This window comes from Carassius auratus, chromosome 16 (genome assembly GCF_003368295.1).
Source record: "Carassius auratus strain Wakin chromosome 16, ASM336829v1, whole genome shotgun sequence".
In the NCBI taxonomy this organism is placed as follows: domain Eukaryota; kingdom Metazoa; phylum Chordata; class Actinopteri; order Cypriniformes; family Cyprinidae; genus Carassius; species Carassius auratus.
In genome coordinates this window covers 27,475,659-27,495,298 of record NC_039258.1, presented here as the reverse complement: position 1 = coordinate 27,495,298, position 19,640 = coordinate 27,475,659, and the positions used below count along the sequence as shown (strand labels likewise).

The 19,640-nt window shown below is 36.9% G+C and overlaps 1 protein-coding gene across 1 annotated transcript; it reads left to right on the top strand.

The window, feature by feature from the left end:
• Positions 1-4,547: 4,547 nt before the first annotated feature.
• LOC113116718 (14-3-3 protein zeta-like) lies at positions 4,548-17,946 on the top strand. The gene is made up of 6 exons (XM_026285036.1): positions 4,548-4,703; positions 6,717-7,022; positions 12,561-12,684; positions 15,145-15,308; positions 15,455-15,550; positions 16,852-17,946. The coding sequence occupies exons 2-6, from the start codon at positions 6,729-6,731 to the stop codon at positions 16,909-16,911; spliced, it is 738 nt and encodes a 245-aa protein (XP_026140821.1). The 5' UTR covers positions 4,548-4,703; positions 6,717-6,728; the 3' UTR covers positions 16,912-17,946.
• The last annotated feature ends 1,694 nt before the right edge of the window (positions 17,947-19,640 follow it).

Sequence of the window (19,640 nt, the reverse complement as noted above, 5' to 3'; positions counted from 1 at the left end):
TATGTGATTGGCTACAAGAAGGTGGTGGGCCCACCCTCCCCATTACACTTGCAAGACTCAGTTAGCCAGAGAATTGTGCCAAAATTGGAAGCGCAGAGAAAAGAAAGATGGAGCTGTACATATCGATTTATTTTGGGAACTTTTTGCCCTACATGCACAAGTCATTTCGACATTTGCAACAGTTGTTTTTTACACATACAGATTGGTTCTATGCAGCTGATCAGTTTTGCAGTTCTTTAAACTGTTGTTTTTGCTTGCAGTAATTTTGACCTTAATTTAACGAAAACATGCCAAAACTGTCAGCCCGGAAAAATGGAAGTCAGAAGAATGCAGATCATATTTATTTTGCTTTAGCATGAAGCTTCAGTTTCACAATATATTAATTACACTTACAAGTACCAGTAAAATAATGCAAATAATTTTTTCATATGCTTTAACAAAGCTTCTCCTGCACATGCAAAAAAAAAAAAAAAAAAAAAAAAAATTACGATTACAGTCTTAGGTACACTTCCACAATTTTTACCCTGGGTATTCAAATCTTTTAGGCATTAAATTACCTTTATACTAACCCTTACCAAACACGTCTGAGCATGCTAATCAGTGTTTTCAGGATCACTAGAAAATCACAGGTAGGAGAGTTTGATCAAAGTTGGAGCTAAACTCTGATTCAGAATGATTCGGAATCGACCCTTGAGAGACAATAACTTATACAAAAGGTGCACTTTCAAATTTAAAACTGTGCAGGATGTTTTCATTCACTAGCTGTTTTACACACTACATGAAAGGTCATTTTCAAAAAATCCATAATAGGGGCACTTTTAATTTATGTATTTATTTGTTTATTAATATTATGCATATGGACTAAATAAATGCACAGTTAGTTTTGGGGAACATTTCCAAAATGCTTACATGGCAGAATAATAAAGTGTGACCAAATAATAAAAACAGCTGTCAAAAAGATATCCTAACCTTCTGTTTGAACCTTGCGGTAAAAAAAATGCCATTATTAATAAGAGTTTGATTCTTCTTTGGTTAATGATTTTGCCTTTACAGCCACTGCTTGATGCGCAGTGTGACCTTTTGTGCTTACAAAAAAAAGAGATTTACACTTTTTATTTATTTACATTTTTGAATGTTTTCTACACTGATCAATTACTTTTTGTTGCTAATGTTCGCTTATTTTGCTTGTTAATCATGATATCTGGCAACCTCCTGTTTCTATCAAAGCCCACCCTCTCTAGTGCGCAGTTGACCAAGCTGCGTTTTCTTTATTAGCGTGTACTTTAGCAGTGACCCCGTTCACAGACGTGGTTCCCGGTTGTGATTTTCCCTCCCTAATTATGCGCTTAACATGCAAACCAACTTTGAGATGTTTCATTTCATGCAGAAGGTATTTATGCAGCCTATTATTCAAAGGGCTCGTGAAGCAATATGCCGTTGTAGTAGCACGGATTGGTCAGCAGTCGGCACTATTAAATATTATTTTCATAGTAATTAGCTTAAAATAATTTCCATATTGTAAATTAGTTTTTGAGTTATTTATTTGTGCTGTGAACGGTGCGGACTTCTAGTATAGCTCAGCAAGTTTGCAGCAATATTAATGGAGTGATAAGTTATGACGGAACATCTAAAACAGATTCTGGGCCAATTTAAAAGTGATATAATTGAATTAAATGTGACATACTAAATAATTTGAAAGCAGTTATTTTCATGTTTGCTTTCCAAGGAAAATCCATAGTCAGGCTTACCTTTTTACAGTGCATAAACAGTGCTTTTTATCCTAGAAATGTGTGTGATGTGGAGCAAAAATCACAGTCATATAATCATAATAAATTAGTAATTTTATCAAATTCTAAACAAGTATGTGGTGTAATATCTTGCTGTCTATTTGTTCCAGTGTTTTATTATTATTATTATTATTGTGTTGTTTTTATACACAAGTAACATTTGAATTCAAGCAATGTTGATAAACATTATCCATAGTGTAAATATATACTTTCACCATTAAGTTCTGTTGATTTGAAAATCTGAGTCATGACTAATAATGAACTTCTTTGAACCAATACTCCACATTCTTTTCTATCGACATTGAAAAGTAACTGAGATTTCTGTAGCATGACTATATATTGTTTGATAATAAAACAAAATATGTCAGAATAAATAGGTTTAAAGACATAACTTGGTTGTCTTCATAACAAAACTCAGGGACACTCAGCTGGTTGACTGACTCTAATTTTGTTATCCTACTGTATTTTCATTAACCAGATCAAACTACATGTGATAAACAACATACATGATATAAACAAGTATAGGCCTACATTAGATAACTGTCTTCTTTATGTAATGTATTTTAATTAATATTTTGTCCATTTCTTTAGACAGTTTTTTTCAAGATGTAAAGCCATTGCTGCATAAATAAGTCTAGAAATACCCTCTGCCTTTGTAATTAATACTTTGCCCCTTAAAGAAAGGTCTCTTATAAGCCTATGATTTAACTTATTTTTTTTTTTCAATAATAGGTCTAAAGTTTAGCAAGCACCTTCTTTTCTGGTCTTTGGTTATCAATATTCCAAGATATTGAACCTCATTTTTAAAGGAAATATAGCTAGTTTTGAGACATTCCTTTATGGCCATAAGCTCACATTAAGCCAAATGTAGGTATACCCCAGATCAGATGCTCTCGAAAATTCCCCAAATAAATCAATTGCCACAGATATCTGATTCTCATTTTGAATAAAGAGAGTAGTGTCATTGGCTAATTGTGTAATTTTTATCTCTCTATCAACAATAACGATGGGCTTGATATAATATGAGAGGAAAGAAGCTGACTAACAAGAAGAGGTACGGAGATAACAGGGCTCCCCATGCCTGATTCCTTTAGAAATAATCGAATCTGGGCTGACTGACTCTTTCCACAGTAAAAAAAACAAAAAAGGCTTGCCAACTGTGAACACTTATATGCAAATCAGCAAACTTAAATGTGTTGTTCGTTGGTGTCAGGAGCCTTTATATTCCTGTCAAGATATTAAAAAAGCATAAGGTGAAATACTTTTAAGTAAAATATGTGTTTGACAATAGAAAGTTATAGAAGCATTGCTGAAAAAGGCATATACACCCTTTGCAAAGACGACTGGAATTTTGTCTGATTCACTAACTTTGTTCTCTGCATAGTTTTTTCTTTTTAGTCCACTATCATAACCACACCATAATGTCAGATGAAGCCATGGGTTACCTAAGTGTGTAACTCGCTCACTCACGTTACTTTGTACTGTCATTCTTTGCTGTACTGGGGTGTGGCTTTAAGAAAACTGAAAAACCTGCCCTACTAGTTACAGAGCAAACTAAGAAATCACTGTTCACATTCAGATGAAACTGCTGGTTGTACAAATGCTTCAGTCTCACTGTGGACTTTACTTGCACCGATAATACAGAGTTTTGCCGGGAAATAGGTTACTGAATTTATATCTGATGGGAGAACATGTGACAATGTAGAAAATAGACTCATTCCCCATGGAAACAAACTGGAGTAGTGCAGAAATAGCTCCTCTTCTACCAAGCAAGCTTAGTATGGCCTGTGTTCTAATTTTGCTCAAGATGGTCTGTTCACAAACGCCATTCCATGATTTTCAGAAAAAGAAGAAGAAGAAAAATAGAAGTCATTACAACGACCTACATGCAAACAGAAATATTTAGGCATAGTTCAATTCAAGAAATGTAACCAAATTATTTTTTTTAATAATAAATTATTATTTTCATAAATATTTTATATTTTATATACATTTAATAACACAATTTGAAGAACTGGATTATGTGAGGGCTCTCATTAAGCTATGTTCTAAATATAAATATTTGCGGGGGAAAAACAGCTATAAGGGTCAGTTTTTTATATTGAGATTTATACATCTAAAAAACGCTGAGTAAATATGCTTTCCTTTGATGTATGGTTTGTTAGGATACGAGTATATTTAGCTGAGATATAACTATTTGAACTATCTGGAATACGAAGGTGCAGGAAAATCACCTTTAAATTTGTCCAAATACAGTTCTTAGCAATGCATATTACTAATCAAAAATTACGTTTTGTTTATGGTAGGAAATGTACAAAATATCCTTATGGAACATGATCTTTACTTAGTACCTTAATGATACTAAAAAAATAAAAGAAAAATTTATCATTTGATATATTTGGCAATTGCTGCAAATATACCCATGCTGCTTATGACTAGTTTTGTGGTCAAGGCCAGGGTCACGTTTGTCATTCATAAGCTATCCAACCATCTTAAGCATGTGCACACTTGTAAGGCATGGAACAAATTGACTCATCGCGATATTACGCTGTTAATAATACACTTTATGTTCTTTTCGGAGTTAAACGGCACATTATAATGATGAAACATAACCTAAACGGTTAGACCTTGGTGGTATAATTTATGGAAACAGACAGGCTGAGGACATGGAAGGAAAAGTGGAGGGAAAATGGTGCACCACCGAATCACGAACTGGCTCTCGTGCAATCACAGACGACGTGAAGTCAGCCGTCGCCTTGGTTACCGTTGACGTCACGTGGCCCAGCCTTGCCTCGGCTCCTGGGGCTGGTCTGATTGGAGGGAAACCCCGTGGATCAGCTCAACCGCCGTGAGAGTCAGCTGTGAGCCGCGGCTAGCTTAGCTCCGACAGGACCGTCGTTATCCCCAGACACTCAGGTAAGAATCCGGCAGATTGGGATACATTCCATGGGCAAGGGTCCTGTTTTATCGTTTGCGATGAGAAATGAAATTCAAACGGGGATGGACGACGCAAAGCACACGACTGAATAGCTAGTGATGCTAACGTGCTGAAAATGAACAATAAGCCTTTGCTTGGCAGATCTAGGCCGCCCCTTTTTTGTGTCTTCCTCTTGGTATGTTATCTGATGTGGTCGAGTTTTTATTTAAAGATTAATACTAAAATGACACATTGTAGGGTTTAGATAGTAATCTGGTCATCAGTTGCAGTTTTCGGTGTGGGCCCTTGCGTAAAATAATGTTTCAGTGTATTTCTGATGCTAAAACAAGCCGAAGCCTTTCTCTCGTTTGAGTCCCCAATTCTCCCACTGTAAATTCAGTTAACTCTACTTGCTCCTATAATTATCGTAACACATTTAACGATTCTCCATCTATCTTCTATGGATTCTGGAAATTCGGTTGATATTATAAGCGCTTCCAGCACGTCTTGTAAACGACAAACATCGACTCAATTTGCTATATAAATCTTATCGAAACACAGAACTTGGGAAAATCATTAAATACGAATTGATATTGGTCTTAAAATTACAGATAGAAATGTGTTTTTTATTTATTTTATTTTTTATTTTGGTAGTGAGGTCAGTCATCCATGGAGATGGGCTGGGCAGACCTGCCTTCATCAAATGGTTAGCCAATAATCTAACTTGCTTTAAACCTGAAAGCAGCGGCAAAATATGTCGCCATGACATCTTAGCCTGACACATTTGATGTAACGTTAACGTTAGTGCGGAGCAGCAGCACTATTGCTTTGTACAATGAAACATTCGTAATAAGTCCCACATCTGCAGTCTGATGTTGCTGGTTAAGCTTTGTGTAGTCAAGCAAGTCACCTAGTGAGACAGCGACGGATATTAGCACATGGCAACGGGATAGTTTACCCCGAATGGTCTTTATTTACTTACCATTATGTCAAAAAACACTTTTTCGTGGGACGTGTTCATCAGAATATGACGGACTGACAGCTTCAGTCGCCACTGACGAGCATTGAGCACGTTTTTTCCATATATTGGAAATGAATAGTGACCGAAGCTGTCAATCTGCCAAACATTTCTGTTGGTGTTCCACGGAAGAAATTAAGTCAAGCGGTTTGGATGGTCATGAGGGTGAGGTCAAGATGACAGATTGTTCATTTTTTTAGGGTTAACTATCCCTTTAAGACATACTATGTAAAGCGCGTGAATAGTTAGCTATGGGAACTGGGCGTGGTTGTCGAGAACAGCACATCCGCATATTTCTTCAATGTAATGCGCCCCTGAAGGGCAAATACTTAATGTAAAACTTTTTTTCTTCTTTTTTTTTCTTTTTCTTTTTTTTTTTCTGCTGTGGGCAAGATTGGCAGCTAGAATTTTTTTGATCAGATCTTTTGATGTTTGCAAAGTGCCTTTTGGTTCCTTCCGTTTATCTTTTGCTTTCACTTTTTGATATTACTTTAAAGGCTTTCCATAATTTAGATGAAAGTAATGGTGCGCATAGATCTCACCGATTTGACAGTTTGTTGTAGATTTTATGTTGTATAATGACAAACAATGTTATTTTCTTTATATAATATGCGTGGCATTATATAATGTGCATATGGCATAGCAGCACATCTTCTTGTGATACACCAGCAAAATTGATTCACTGCTGTGGAATGTTTTTTTCAGCACTTCCACAAGGATGATTGTCCACTGTTCTTGCATATATTCAATAATAATAATAATAATAATAAATACAAAAGGACAGATGAAGCAAACTGGCCATATACACATTTAAAGCATAATAAAGCATTCTTTGGTTTATTATTTTATATAATATTGTTTGTGCAAAGCTCTTCAATTCTTTTAAAGTTGTTTTGTCTAAAGCTAAACTTTCAGGAAAGGTTTGTAGCCTGTTACATCTCAAATAAATCTGATTCAGTGTCTGACTGAACTCTGTAACTCTCTTTTTCACCAGCACTGAGCAGCCATGGACAAGAGCGAGCTAGTGCAAAAAGCCAAGCTGGCCGAGCAGGCCGAGCGCTATGATGACATGGCAGCCGTTATGAAGTCCGTCACCGAGGGTGACATTGAACTGTCTAACGAGGAACGCAACCTGCTCTCGGTGGCTTACAAGAACGTGGTGGGTGCCCGCCGTTCTTCCTGGAGAGTGGTCTCCAGCATCGAGCAGAAGACTGAGGGCAGCGATAAGAAGCAGCAAATGGTCAAGGAATATCGGGAAAAGATCGAGAAGGAGTTGAAGGAGATCTGCAATGACGTACTGGTAAGGATCTTACAACTGAGATAATCCCAATCGTTTTTATTCTTACCCAGGGATACGCACAATTAGAGCTGAAACAACGAATCGATTTAATCGATTAAAATCGATTATTAAAATAGTTGTCAACTAATTTAGTAATCGATTCGTCGCTAAATAAATTTGATTTGCCATAAGCGGCTCATTTCGTGCATATTTCAAATCTGCGGTGACCAAAGTGTGGCAGTAATGAGCCACCGGAGGTTTTACTCAGCCAGTACAGCAGGTGAAGTAGCGAATAGCCAATAGCTGGCCTCGTTTTATGTCACGTGCTTCCCGAACAGCGTCTCTGCAGCATTCAGCGGGAAGTGGGAGTACTTTACTTTGAGCCTTCAAAATGAAGAGTAACCTGTAAACTCTGCACTACTGAACTGTTTAAGGGGCCGTTCACATATCGTGTCTTTTGCGTGCTCAAGTTCGTTATTTCCTATGTAGGCGCGCAGTATGCACTCTCATAATGGAAGCGACGCGGTCGCGACACGCACGCGGTGCGATGCGCCCGTTTTTCCAGGCGCGTCCACACCGCATCCATTTATCCTTTGCTGAAATTTCCGGGTGTTCATGGAGAGGGCACGTCATGGAGAGAGCACGTCATGGTTGCTTAGCAAAGGCAGACGCCTCAGGGGCGCTTCTGCCCGAGCGCTTTGGAAAGAAGGAGAAAGCGGCGCGACTAGCGTTTTCCACGCGTTTTTAGGTGCGATATGTGAACGGCCCCTAAGAATTTTATTTGTGCAGATTCTCCAGTACAAGGTTGTTTGCAAATGTTTAGTCGTAAAAGCTGATAACATTGCTTTTTAACAGTTAACATTTAAAGCTTTACAAACATGTTATGTGATCAGTTTGTCGTTTACCAGTTCATAATTTAGACTTGCAGCCTAATTATGACTGAATGAGAGAGGTAAATGTTTGAGTATATTTAAAATGCACTTCTTTTTTAAGTATTCACTGCTCTTATTCACACAGCAGGTTTTTTGTGTGTGTCCCAATTTTTTTTTTCTGGACAACCTTCTGATGGATTTTACTTTAAATTGTGAGTTCCATTCAGGTTTCATGCCATTGGCACTTTTTTTTGAAGGATTGTTTACAATTTCACAGCATAAGCTATAAAGCTTTTTCCCAGTAAATAATAAAATACAATGCACTGCAATTTTATTCTGTTTTATCCTTATACTTCGTGAACATATGTTCTCAAAGATTCCTTAAGCTTTGTTTGGGATGTTAAACTACTTTAGGAGCTCTAAGGACTGCCATGGTGAAAACAATAGAAAGAAATCTCCTTGTGAATTTTGCTAGAGTATGGGTCAGTGTTTTGATTGCAGAAGAGTTCGACAAAGGATTACTAACATAATAAAACAACTCCAGGTATATTTTTGATGAGGATATGACAATGCAAAATGGTTAAAATCTCTTAAAAATCTATGCTGAATGATAAAGACCCTTTATTAATAATTTACTTGGGGAAAAAATGGAAAAAACTAAAATATAAGTACATAAACCGATTAATCGATTAATCGTAAAAATAATCGACAGATTAATCGATTATCAAAATAATCGTTAGTTGCAGCCCTACGCACAATACACGCACATTTGCTCTTATCCCTGTTTCTTTTTTCCAAGGGTCGGTGGGTAACGTAAGTTGATAATCCTGCTTGCGTTAATTACTCATCATGAGTAAGGCCCTCTTTAAGCCAAGCCTATTAGTCCAGGCCTGATCGCATTTGTTCCAACGCATGCACAGGTGTCCTTACCTTGGGACAGTTATTGTAGCCCTGATGACAGATTTAAGGGGTCAGGGTCTATTTAACTTCTGTTTCAGCCTACAGAAATGATAGTTTTATATAGATTCTGCAGAGCATGGAATTCACATTGAATAGACTTTATGTAATGAGGTTCTTAAACACTTGCCTTACATCGTGCAGACTGTAAAATGTATCCTTGTCATTTGGGAAGAATTAGAGATTCAAAAAAGCTAGAGCTTTTGCTTGATACAGGCTCCATCTGGTCTAATGTCTGTAAACCAGTATAATTTGAACTGGAGGTCACACACAGAAAGTGGGTTCACAAAAAAGCAGAGATATTGGAATTTAGGGTGAAATGTGTCTATACAGTTCAATTCATTGTGAATCATTGTTGGCAATTCACTTTACTTCTGTAAAAAAATATTGTAAAAAAAAAAAAAAACAGCTTAGTATAAAATAAAACAAAAGTGTCAAAAAAATGGGTGCGTAAAATAAGAGTAACTCATCTGTTTATGTTGTTTTAAACTCACCTTTTTTTTTTGCAGTTGTGCCAATAGACTGGTGAGTTCGACAAGTGAAAAAACACTTAAGTTGTGCTAGTATCACCAAGTCCTTGAACGTTACAGAAGACATGAGTTTTAAGATGAGTTTTAAGACATGAGTTTCTTCTTCAACTCCGTAAGCCATCAGTGAAGTCCCCTGGGAAACATACTCACTCTGAGGCTTCGGCCAATGTCTGAGTAAGTGAGAGAGGCTGCTAATTAGCTTTTAACAGCAGCTTGGGTGGGAGAGAAGAGCTGTGTATGTAATGAGGTGTGGGAAGTGAAGAGCCCTCCAGAGAGCATGACACAGTGTGGCTGTGGAGCAAACATGGGCACAGTACAACACTTAACTGCAGCTTGTGCTCGTAGAGGAGCACGGCTTTTCATTAGGACAGTATTTATTTTCTTATTTTCTTCTGCATCAGGTCCTGGCAATGATGAGCTCAAACCAAAGTAGAATAAGTATTTTGGCCAGGGTTCCTGATGTGTTTGAAGGGAGGGGATAAATTGAGCGTGTGCACATAGCATGAAAGTGGCTGAAGGCTATAGAGCTGTCACCGCACAGGTTGAGTCACCTCTAATCCCATAATTACAGCAGCTGAGCTCCTGTTTTTTGGGCCACTGTCCTGTAGCTTTCCACGTTACAGGCAAAGGGACTTTTTACTTTCACCGCTTCTGCATTTAGGAGAATGAAAGGAGACTATGATGTCATTTGAGTTCCTACATATTATGTAACTTAATGTTAATTTAGTACTTTAAAACCTTAACACTACATCCTACCCGTCCCAGGCATGATAGGACAAGATTTCAGTGGCAAGTGTTTTTTTTTTCTCTATGCAGAAAGCAAAAATGTTGTGCAATGCAACAAAATCACAGCCAATTAGAAAAGAAAATCTGTTTTCAAAATAATAATGTAAAAAAACATGCCAGTTTACTTCAGTCAGTTTTTCTTTAGCATCATTTCTCTAAGAATTTGTTACATAATATTATTATATTCTTATCTGTTTGGCTTCTAAAGCACCAATGTGAATGTAATTTAGACTGATACAGCACATAACAACTAAAAAGAGGGTTGAGACCCCTTTAAAATTCAGGTACAAGTCAATTCACTGCCTTTTTTTTCTTAGCAACATGGATTGGAGTGCTTAATTTCGAACTCTCAAAGTCTGTTAGATAGAAAATGTTAACTTTAAAATGTACAAAATGTTAATCTTTTTTAATTTAAATGTATAATTATCGTATTGTGTGGACTTGAAGTCATCCCTAATATATACACATTCAGTTCTTTCTTTTCCATCTTTAATATATGTGAAGAAGGGGTTTTGGTTTAATAGAAATAAAGTGACAGGACAAATGAAGCATCTCTTGTCACTTTGTGTCATGCCTGTTCAGGACACAGATCCAGAAAACATCTTAACAATTTCAGAGAGGTTACTGTTGGATGGGCAAATGTAATGATGGCTGAAATGTTTAAATTATGAATGTTTACTTTCAGAAACTGCTGTTCTTTTGCAATTCTTTACATAGTATATTAAGAAACTACTTGCTTGTGTCTGACATGGTCATGGTGTGGTCATGTTTACTATAGCTCAGTGGTTTTTGTTTTTTTAAATCTGGCAAACTTCAGTCCTTTCAATAGCAATCCAAACAAATGGGAATTTTGCATGAGGATGAAAGATTTGCTCACACAGATTTCACAACGGTCACACAGATGCAGACAACTCTTGATTTGAATGTGACTTCTGTTTGACCTGAGCTTCATACATCACTACACTAATGACAATAGACAGTGGAATTTGGTAATGTGAACGTAGCTTTATACTGTCATTAAATACGGATGAGGTGTTGAGTGACAGTTGGCAAGCCACACTTTATTATCACAATATACGCATCAAGTGAAAAGATAAAACCGCTCACCTGACACAAGCTGCTGTGATCTTCCATCCACATGTCTCGACTTGATAAAGACGATGGGGAAGCAGATGGTTATGCAAACCCAGAATTGTGTCTTTCAGCTTAGAGCTGCATTAAGGAATTGTGTTCTGATTCCATGCATTGCTCCCCACCATCCAAAGCACAAGTAAGTCATTGGTTCATCAGTAACATGTGACTTAACAAGGTTAAATGTCTAATTTGAATTTGAATGCCTAAATGATTCCTCTGATTATGGAAATCCCTCCATATTTTGCGCCTATAAAGTACTGTGATTTTTGACCTTTGATGTAATCAAGCTCACAGACTTATGAGATGAGAATAGATGCTCTGTATTTATTAGAGTGTCCTTGACAGAATCTGTTTGCTCCAGTAAAGCCCCGTTCACACCAAGAACGATAACTACAAAGATAATGATATTAGCGTCCACACCAGCGAACGATATCATCTGTTTATTCTGAGCGCACGTGCGTCTGGCGCTTTAAATCCTCAAGCTCGTTATAGCAGGGTGAATTCTGATTGGATGTCAATGTTTGTATCGTTCATCAGCTGGAAAAAAATCGTTCTGAAAATGATTCCATTGATACCGTTTCTCTATGCCGTTATAGTTGTAGTGTGGACTGTGCTATTCTTTATTATTGAGAACAAGATTTAGAACTATATCGTTATCTTTATAGTTATCGTGCTTGGTGTGAACGGGCCTTAAGACTCCCTCCATCATTGGAGAGTTTAAGGATGCTTGTGTTGCAACGACGAGCCTATGGTTCTATTCAGGGTGGCTACAATCAGGCCAGTCGAGTTATGAAAAAGTCCAGCAAGCTCAATGACCTAGTTCCACGAGCTCCAGCTCACACAGCATAGTCAATTTTCCCATCCTCCCCTTCCTCCCTCCCTGCAACAGAAAGTCTTAGAAGCATCTGTGAAACTGCTGTCAGGCCTCTGTCAGCCCTAAAGGGCAATCCAAGGTTGTTGTCTGAAAATGGCCAGAATGCTGAAATTCTAGAAACCACTTTGTTGGGACTAAGTGAAGAGTCTTTTACTGTAAATGGCATCCTGGTGCCTGACACATTTTGCTCGAGAGGTTTCATGGTTTCACCTGGGCCTCTTTTTGTAACATGTCGTCAAACGAGTTTTGCAGAGCTCTTATCTTATCTTTATCTCTATCTGTTTACTACGGGTGACTCTTGTTCTACTCCGGACTACTTCCCCCTTTCCTACTACCACACTGAACCAGGACATGAAACCGTTTGACAGACCACTAATATGGATTTTCTCTTTTGTCTGTGTCGCAGGTTCTTCTGGACAAGTACCTCATCCCAAAGGCGACCCCCGCTGAAAGTAAAGTCTTCTATTTGAAAATGAAAGGCGATTACTATCGCTACTTGGCGGAGGTGGCTGTGGGAGAGGAGAAAAGCTGTAAGACATTCTTTTAAATCGATCCTTAATATTAAAGGGAAAGTTCATCCAAAAATGTATTCACCCTCAGGTTGTTCAATCAAAACCTGAATGACTTTATTCTTATTTTTGGTCCTTAAATTGAAAGTTAATGTGGTCCAGAATTGTTTGTTCTGGACTTCATTGACTTCAGGGTAAATTAGTATATTCTGTATGTTCAATTAAACTTTATAAGTTCTGAGTTGAATTACATAAATTTAAATTACTAGAAGGATTGAGATGGAAGTCTAGCACCCCTTGAAGCTCCTTATATCATTAAATCCTGTTAACAGTGTCAGATTGTGATAGTTTGTTAATGGTGTAGGCATTTGAACAACGCTGCGTGACTCTTAAAGCTGCGGTAGTGACTGTTCTCCACCACCTGCCTGTGAGCATTCTAACTTCTGCTAAAAATGTAACGTTTCCGCAAAATGTTGACATGTAGCCAACTTTGAGAGGAAGTAAGGGGGTGGAAATGTCTAAAGAGGATCTGTTTTTGGGGGGGTGGTGATCAGCTGTGGCCCATTCATAAATTTTGCCTCCCTCAGTGAAAAACTCAATAGTAAATGGTACCATGTTTTTGAAAAGTAATGAATACTTTTATTCAGCAAAGAGTAATTAACTTGTTCAAAAGTGACAGAAAAATCGCTTACTTTGTTACAACAAATAAATGCTGTTCTTTTAAACTTCACATTCTTTCAAGAATCCAGAAAAAAAAGTTTCACGGTTAAATAAGCCATAATAAGCAACACAATTGTATTTTTTCTTCGATAAGAACAATTGTGTTTAAGCTTTAAATCAGCATATTAGAATGATTTCTGAAGTATTGTTAGACTGAAGAATGGAGTAATTGCTTTGCCATCACAGGAATAAATTACGTTTAAATTATATTAAGTCATTTTTATGATATATTAATTTGGTCCATTTTAAATTTTAGCAGTATTTCACAATATAAAATTATGTATTTTTGCTAAAATAAATGCACCCATGGTAAGCATATGACTTAATATATATTTATACATATATAAACTTTCAGACCTCAAATATTTCATATGTTTTATTTTTGTAGGTGTAGGTAATTACCAGACACTGTTCACAGGCTGATTCTATTTAAAGCAGATACTATATAAACCTTGAAATGGTTTGCTCTCCATTGTCTGTCTTGGTAGAGTCAGAAAGGAACAGGGCCGCTGTGTGCATAACAGGAAGAATCGTGCGGCAGCCTTCCTGTGCCAGGAGGTTGACCGGCTCTCGGGGTTATGGGAAAGAGAGAGAGAGAAAATAATAAAAGGAGGGTCTTTAGGTCTACAGGGGAAACGGTTAGCAATTAGATTTCCTTCCTTCATTTGAACAGGTGCAGACATGTGAGTCCACCCACCTTACTGAATGAATGAGAGCCTGCGTGTGGGTGGATCTCCAGAGCTGCTTCACAGCTTGTCGGATTCCTGTTCCGTCTTGTTAAGGAGGAAATGGAATCTAATTCCCTTTTTATATTGATTCGGATGTCTTTCACTGAAGCTATCAGATCCTTAGTACTCGCTGTACTCTTGACTGAAAGACCCTTCATCATTCTAACAGTGTGAAATCTTTTACCTAGTGCTAAGTTGTTAGCAACACATTCTGAAAATCTTGAGGTTTATTAAGAGATTTGTGTCTACTAGCAGCAGAAGTGGCCTCTTGATGAAACAGTTGTGGCTCTTGATGTCTGTCAAGTCATAGGTGACGCATCTAAAGCAGAGCAGAGACTTCCTTCTACACAGGAAATGGATCTAAAAATGTGTTAAGCTAAAAATATTTAGCAATGGGTAATTGCAGTTATCAGGAGCGCAGTGCTATTAAAAATGGAAAAATAAAAATATTTTGTGATGATTTAAATAGGTAATATATAGTCAATTGTAAATCAAGTTTCATCCTCTTAAACTGTCTTTTGTTGATTGATCAGAATAGGTCGATTCTGACAATGTTTTCTTCTCTTAATTTCCTTAACAATAAATCTAAATTTACTGTAATATTAAAAATGCCTAGTGCTAAGCTTTTTAACACTTTCTAACTGAACTGTCCTAACTGGAAAGGTTGTGCTTTAACGCCCCCTAGTGGAAAAAGTCATCTCACTTGTTCACAGCAAAAAGGGTTTGTTCATGTCAGCTGAAAACTTTCTCTTTTCATTGCTTATTCCTCATTTAATTTTGCTTTCAAAGTTGAAGGAAAAGAATAAAGCAAAATCACACAAGTTGCACTCAGGTTTAAATATTCAACACATTAGGGGCGAGTATGATATTGCTTTTATAAACAATTCAGTACCAAGGTTGTTAAAATCAGTGTCATTTTAGACATAAACAGTTACACGCTTTATTATTTAAGCTTATTATATAAATGTTGTTTGTTTATCATATCTTGAAAATATGCTGCTACATTCACACAGTTTTCTCTTTGTATCTCCAGCTATCATTGGCAATTCACAGGAGGCCTACAAGGATGCCTTTGAAATCAGTAAGGCAGAGATGCAGCCCACGCACCCCATTCGTCTGGGCCTGGCGCTCAATTTCTCCGTATTTTATTACGAGATTCTCAATTCGCCCGACCAGGCCTGTAAGCTTGCCAAAATGGTACGGTTAACACCCACCCACACACACACAGGCTAATAAACAATATTAAGAGTGTTACCCACAGTTATATTGTCAATTCGAAATATCATCATCAAATGCCCATAACTGAACACTCATCTTGTTCTTGGTTGATCTTTTTCTTCCAGGCTTTTGATGAGGCCATTGCAGAGCTTGATTCACTGAATGAAGAATCCTACAAAGACAGCACATTGATCATGCAGCTGCTGCGGGACAATTTGACAGTGAGTTTCTCTGTAGTAGCAGGTTAAATTAAGACAATTTACTCCGTTACTAAATTCATTTTTGTGGGCTATAGGTCACTGATAGATTTAAAAATGCTATTAGTATCCTCACACGTTCAGTTTATTGTAAACGTGCTGGAGTTAAATAATCTGCCGTTTTAAATCCTCTGGCTCTCTAAAGTCAGGTGAATTCTTATTGGTTGTCAGTGTTTTATCATTCACCGGCTGGAATAAATCGTTCTGATTCCAACAATGTTGTTATAGCTAATGTATAACGTTATGACTGTAGGATATAAAAAAATAGTACAGTGGGGAAAATATTTATTTGGTCCCCTGCTGATTTAGTAAGTTTGCCCAATTACAAAGAAATGAAGGGTCTGTAATTTTTAATGGTAGGTTATTTTAACAGATGTACACCAAATACCAACCAAAAATCCAGAAAAAACACATTATATAAAGTTTATAAGTTGATTTGCATTTCAGTGAGTGAAATAACTATTTGATCCCCAAGCAAAACATGATTTAGTACAGAGATAAGATGTTTTTTGTACCGTATTTTTCGGACTATAAGTCGCACCTGAGTATAAGTCGCATCACTCCAAAAATACTGCATGACGAGGGAGAAAAAATAAAACACATAAGTCGCACTGGACTTCGCATTTATTTAGAACCAAGAAAAAAAAATACCGTCTACAGCCTCGAGAGGGCATCTCTGGCAGCATAGAGCGTCCTCTCGCGGCTCTAGATGTTATTTTTTTTCTCTTGGTTCATGTCAAATTAATTTTAATAAGTCGCACCTGACTATAAGTCGCATGACCAGCCAAACTATGAAAAAAAAGTGCGACTTATAGCCCGAAAAATAAGGTAGCTGGTCAGCAGGATTGATACCAGGAGTATAAGTTGAATAAAAATTTAATAAATTATACATTTTTGTAACATTTATTTCATGGTTTACTCATCTGCCTTGATAATGTAAATATCTGTTAACTGGTTTTTGGTTTGTTTCCAAAAAATAATATTGTCGTAATCTTAAATATTCTTTCTTTTAAGGAGCAGTACAAAATCATTTTTTGACGCATATACTCTAACATATTATGCATGTTTACAGCAGATAGTCATTCAATCAGTCTTATTTATTAGCAAAATTCAAATAGTTTTTCACAATTTTTTGCTCTAGTTTCAAAGAGTGTCTTAGCATTCATTCATTCATTCTTTTTTTTAGTAGCTTGCTCAGTTAATGACTAACTAGGAGCAGGTGTCGGTGTTCATGACTAACTAGTGTCCTTTCCTCCGTTTCACAGCTGTGGACTTCAGATAACCAGGGTGACGGCGAGGAGACCGAGGAGGGCCGAGAAAACTGAGTCTGGCTCTGTCCGTCCTTCCCCTGTTATTCACCTGCCATCGTTCCAGCTCGCCATCAACACTGAGACCACCTCATCATCAACTTCTGTCTCTTTTAGTTCTTTTACTCTCGCGCTTTCCTTGCTTTCTTCCTTCCCTGTCATTGTGGGGGTTTTTCTAAGGATTTGTGTAACGGGAGGTGGGTGGGAGGGGTTAAATAGGGGGGCGGGTGGATGTTGCAATATACGTCCAGGGTGGGGGACCGGGAGGGGATGAAGTTTGTCTGCTGTTAACCTTGTTTTCTCCGTGGGGAGCTCTAGGTTGTTGCATTAGTGTGGAAGAAATGCGGGTGAGGCAAGTTCTCAGCTCATGCAAAGTTGCAAGTAAAACCCTTTTGTTATTCATATACTGTATGTAAATCTCTGTCGAGGACTCATTCGTCATGGTCATTATGTACACCTGCAATTTAAGCATCTGCATTATGAACAGCCCTCGTCTTCGAGTAGAGGTGAGGATAGCAGTGCTAGTCTTTAGCTAGGTAAGAAGCAATGGCAGCGTCACACATCACACAGTGAACTGCTCGCTCGCACATCCTGCAAAACGATGGGCAAAAAAGAAGTTACATTCCATTGTATGTCACATTCAAGTTTCTTATTCCAGGCATTTGGTGCCCTGCAAATGGCATTTACTTATTCCCTGTTCATTACGAGGTATAGAGGACCCTAAGAACAAAGAGCACATATTGCTTGATACTGTTACTGTATGACTGTACAAGCAGAGCAGTAGGAAATACTAGTGTGATTTAGTTCTCCAGGAAATGTTTTTTTTTGTTTTGTTTAGTTTTTTGTCCTTTTCCATTAATTTCTTTTGATACTTGCCTAATATGCATGTGGCTATGAAGTAGTTAATATGGGGAGGTAAGGGAGTACTGTGGGGCCGGCTAGCTTTGTCATGTCTCTGGAATTTTCATACAGAACACCCAAGCATAAATGTTATTTGGAGGGAAAATATGTAATTTCATGTAAGTGGATTAAAAAAATAATTTAACACAATGATTTTAAAATGTGGTGTTTTTTTATTATTATTGTTTTTATTTATTTTAGTTCAAATGTGATGTGTCTGACCATATTAGGATATGGAAATCAGATTTAAATAGTCATCACAGTCATCAGGGAAAAATGTAACGAATGCTGCACTTCAAAAGTTTTTTTTTCTTTTTTTTTTTTTTCGGCACAATAAATTAATGAAATTAATTGTACGTTTTATGAATTTAATTGATAAAAAGTGATATTAAAGATATTTATAATGTTACAAAAGGTTTTATTTGTAGTAAATACAAATGTTGTCTATCATGAACATATTAATTTTATTTTGCACTATATTACTGTATTTTTAATCAAACAAATGCATTAAAGAAATAAGTCTCACTGACCCCAAACTTTTGATAGATATAGGTATATAATATATATAGAGAGAGAGAGAGAGAGAGATTTTACTGTCTGCAAAAGTCCCAAAGAGAAGTGTAACACAAAGAAATGCTTTTAGATCATCAGATTTCATCTCCTTTGTCCGTAACAATTCAGAGGCTCAAGGCAAAATGATTTGTGCAACAGAATATTAGTGTATTGAAACTACATTTCATGTAGAAACCTAAATCTACACCCTCTTGAAAGGAAAATATAATCCGTAAACATCTGTATACTATTACACACCAGTCTATCAGGAATGGTTTGTCTAGACCAAAGATATGTTAGATTAAAATTATCAGAAGAGTAAGACGTTTACTGCCCATTCTTTGCAAATCTTTGATCTTTGAATATTACAAAAGAGAAGCAAAAATACCTAAGTGAAAATTTCAGTAGGCCTATATACAAAATGGACAACTTAAGTACTCAATACATCCTAGAATCAGGCATTAACAATATATATATATATTTAAATGATTATTTTACCGATATAACCAGCATGCAAGAATGTTGGCTGGATTTTATTATTATTATTTGAATTTCTTGTCAAATGTAAACCTCAGAGAATCATGACATTTGAAAGCTCAAAATGCGGTCAGTAGAATGTACATCAGAATCCCCAGCTGAAAGAAGCGGCTCGGCCTCGGACTGACTGCTGGAGCCCTGTTACACAGATGACCTTCACAGCAGCTCTGGTCCGCCGATATGCTGGACTGGCCGATCTTTGTGGACAAGTCACCGTTACAAAAACTTCTGGTCGCACATCCTTTCATCGTCATCATCTGTCCATCACTAAAGACTGTTGAAAATGATGAAGAAAGGGAAAATATGTTGTTAAAAAAACCTTTGAGGCAACGTTAACACAAAAGAATCTCATTTGGGGCAGTGAGACTTTGAAAAATGAGACGGTTTCATCGCCTGCAGTGCTGAGAACTCGAATCCTGTGACATGTTGATGTCAGAAATACCCTTCAGCTCATATTATATCTCATATTTAACAAATACAATTTTTTGTTAAACTTATCAGAGTTGTTTGATGAGGTTGAGTGTACACCATTCAAAAGTGTGGGGTTTTAAAGATTACATATATTCTCGTCAGCATTTATTTGATCAAAAATATAGTAAAAACTAAATATTATTACTAATAATCGCCTTGGAATTATAAGGTTCTAGTTGACATTTTTGTCAAAATGGACCCTTTTTATATTTTCTTATTCTGTGGTAACATTTACATTGCGTGATGTTTCTTTTGTAAGCACGTGTGTACATTTTAGGCCCTTTTTT

Coding starts and splice junctions, on each gene's coding strand:
- LOC113116718 (XM_026285036.1), top strand. CDS start 6,729: ATGGACAAGAGCGAGCTAGTGCAAAAAGCCAAGCTGGCCGAGCAGGCC. Junction 7,023..12,560: donor AGATCTGCAATGACGTACTG/GTAAGGATCTTA, acceptor TCTGTGTCGCAG/GTTCTTCTGGACAAGTACCT. Junction 15,551..16,851: donor TGCTGCGGGACAATTTGACA/GTGAGTTTCTCT, acceptor TCCGTTTCACAG/CTGTGGACTTCAGATAACCA.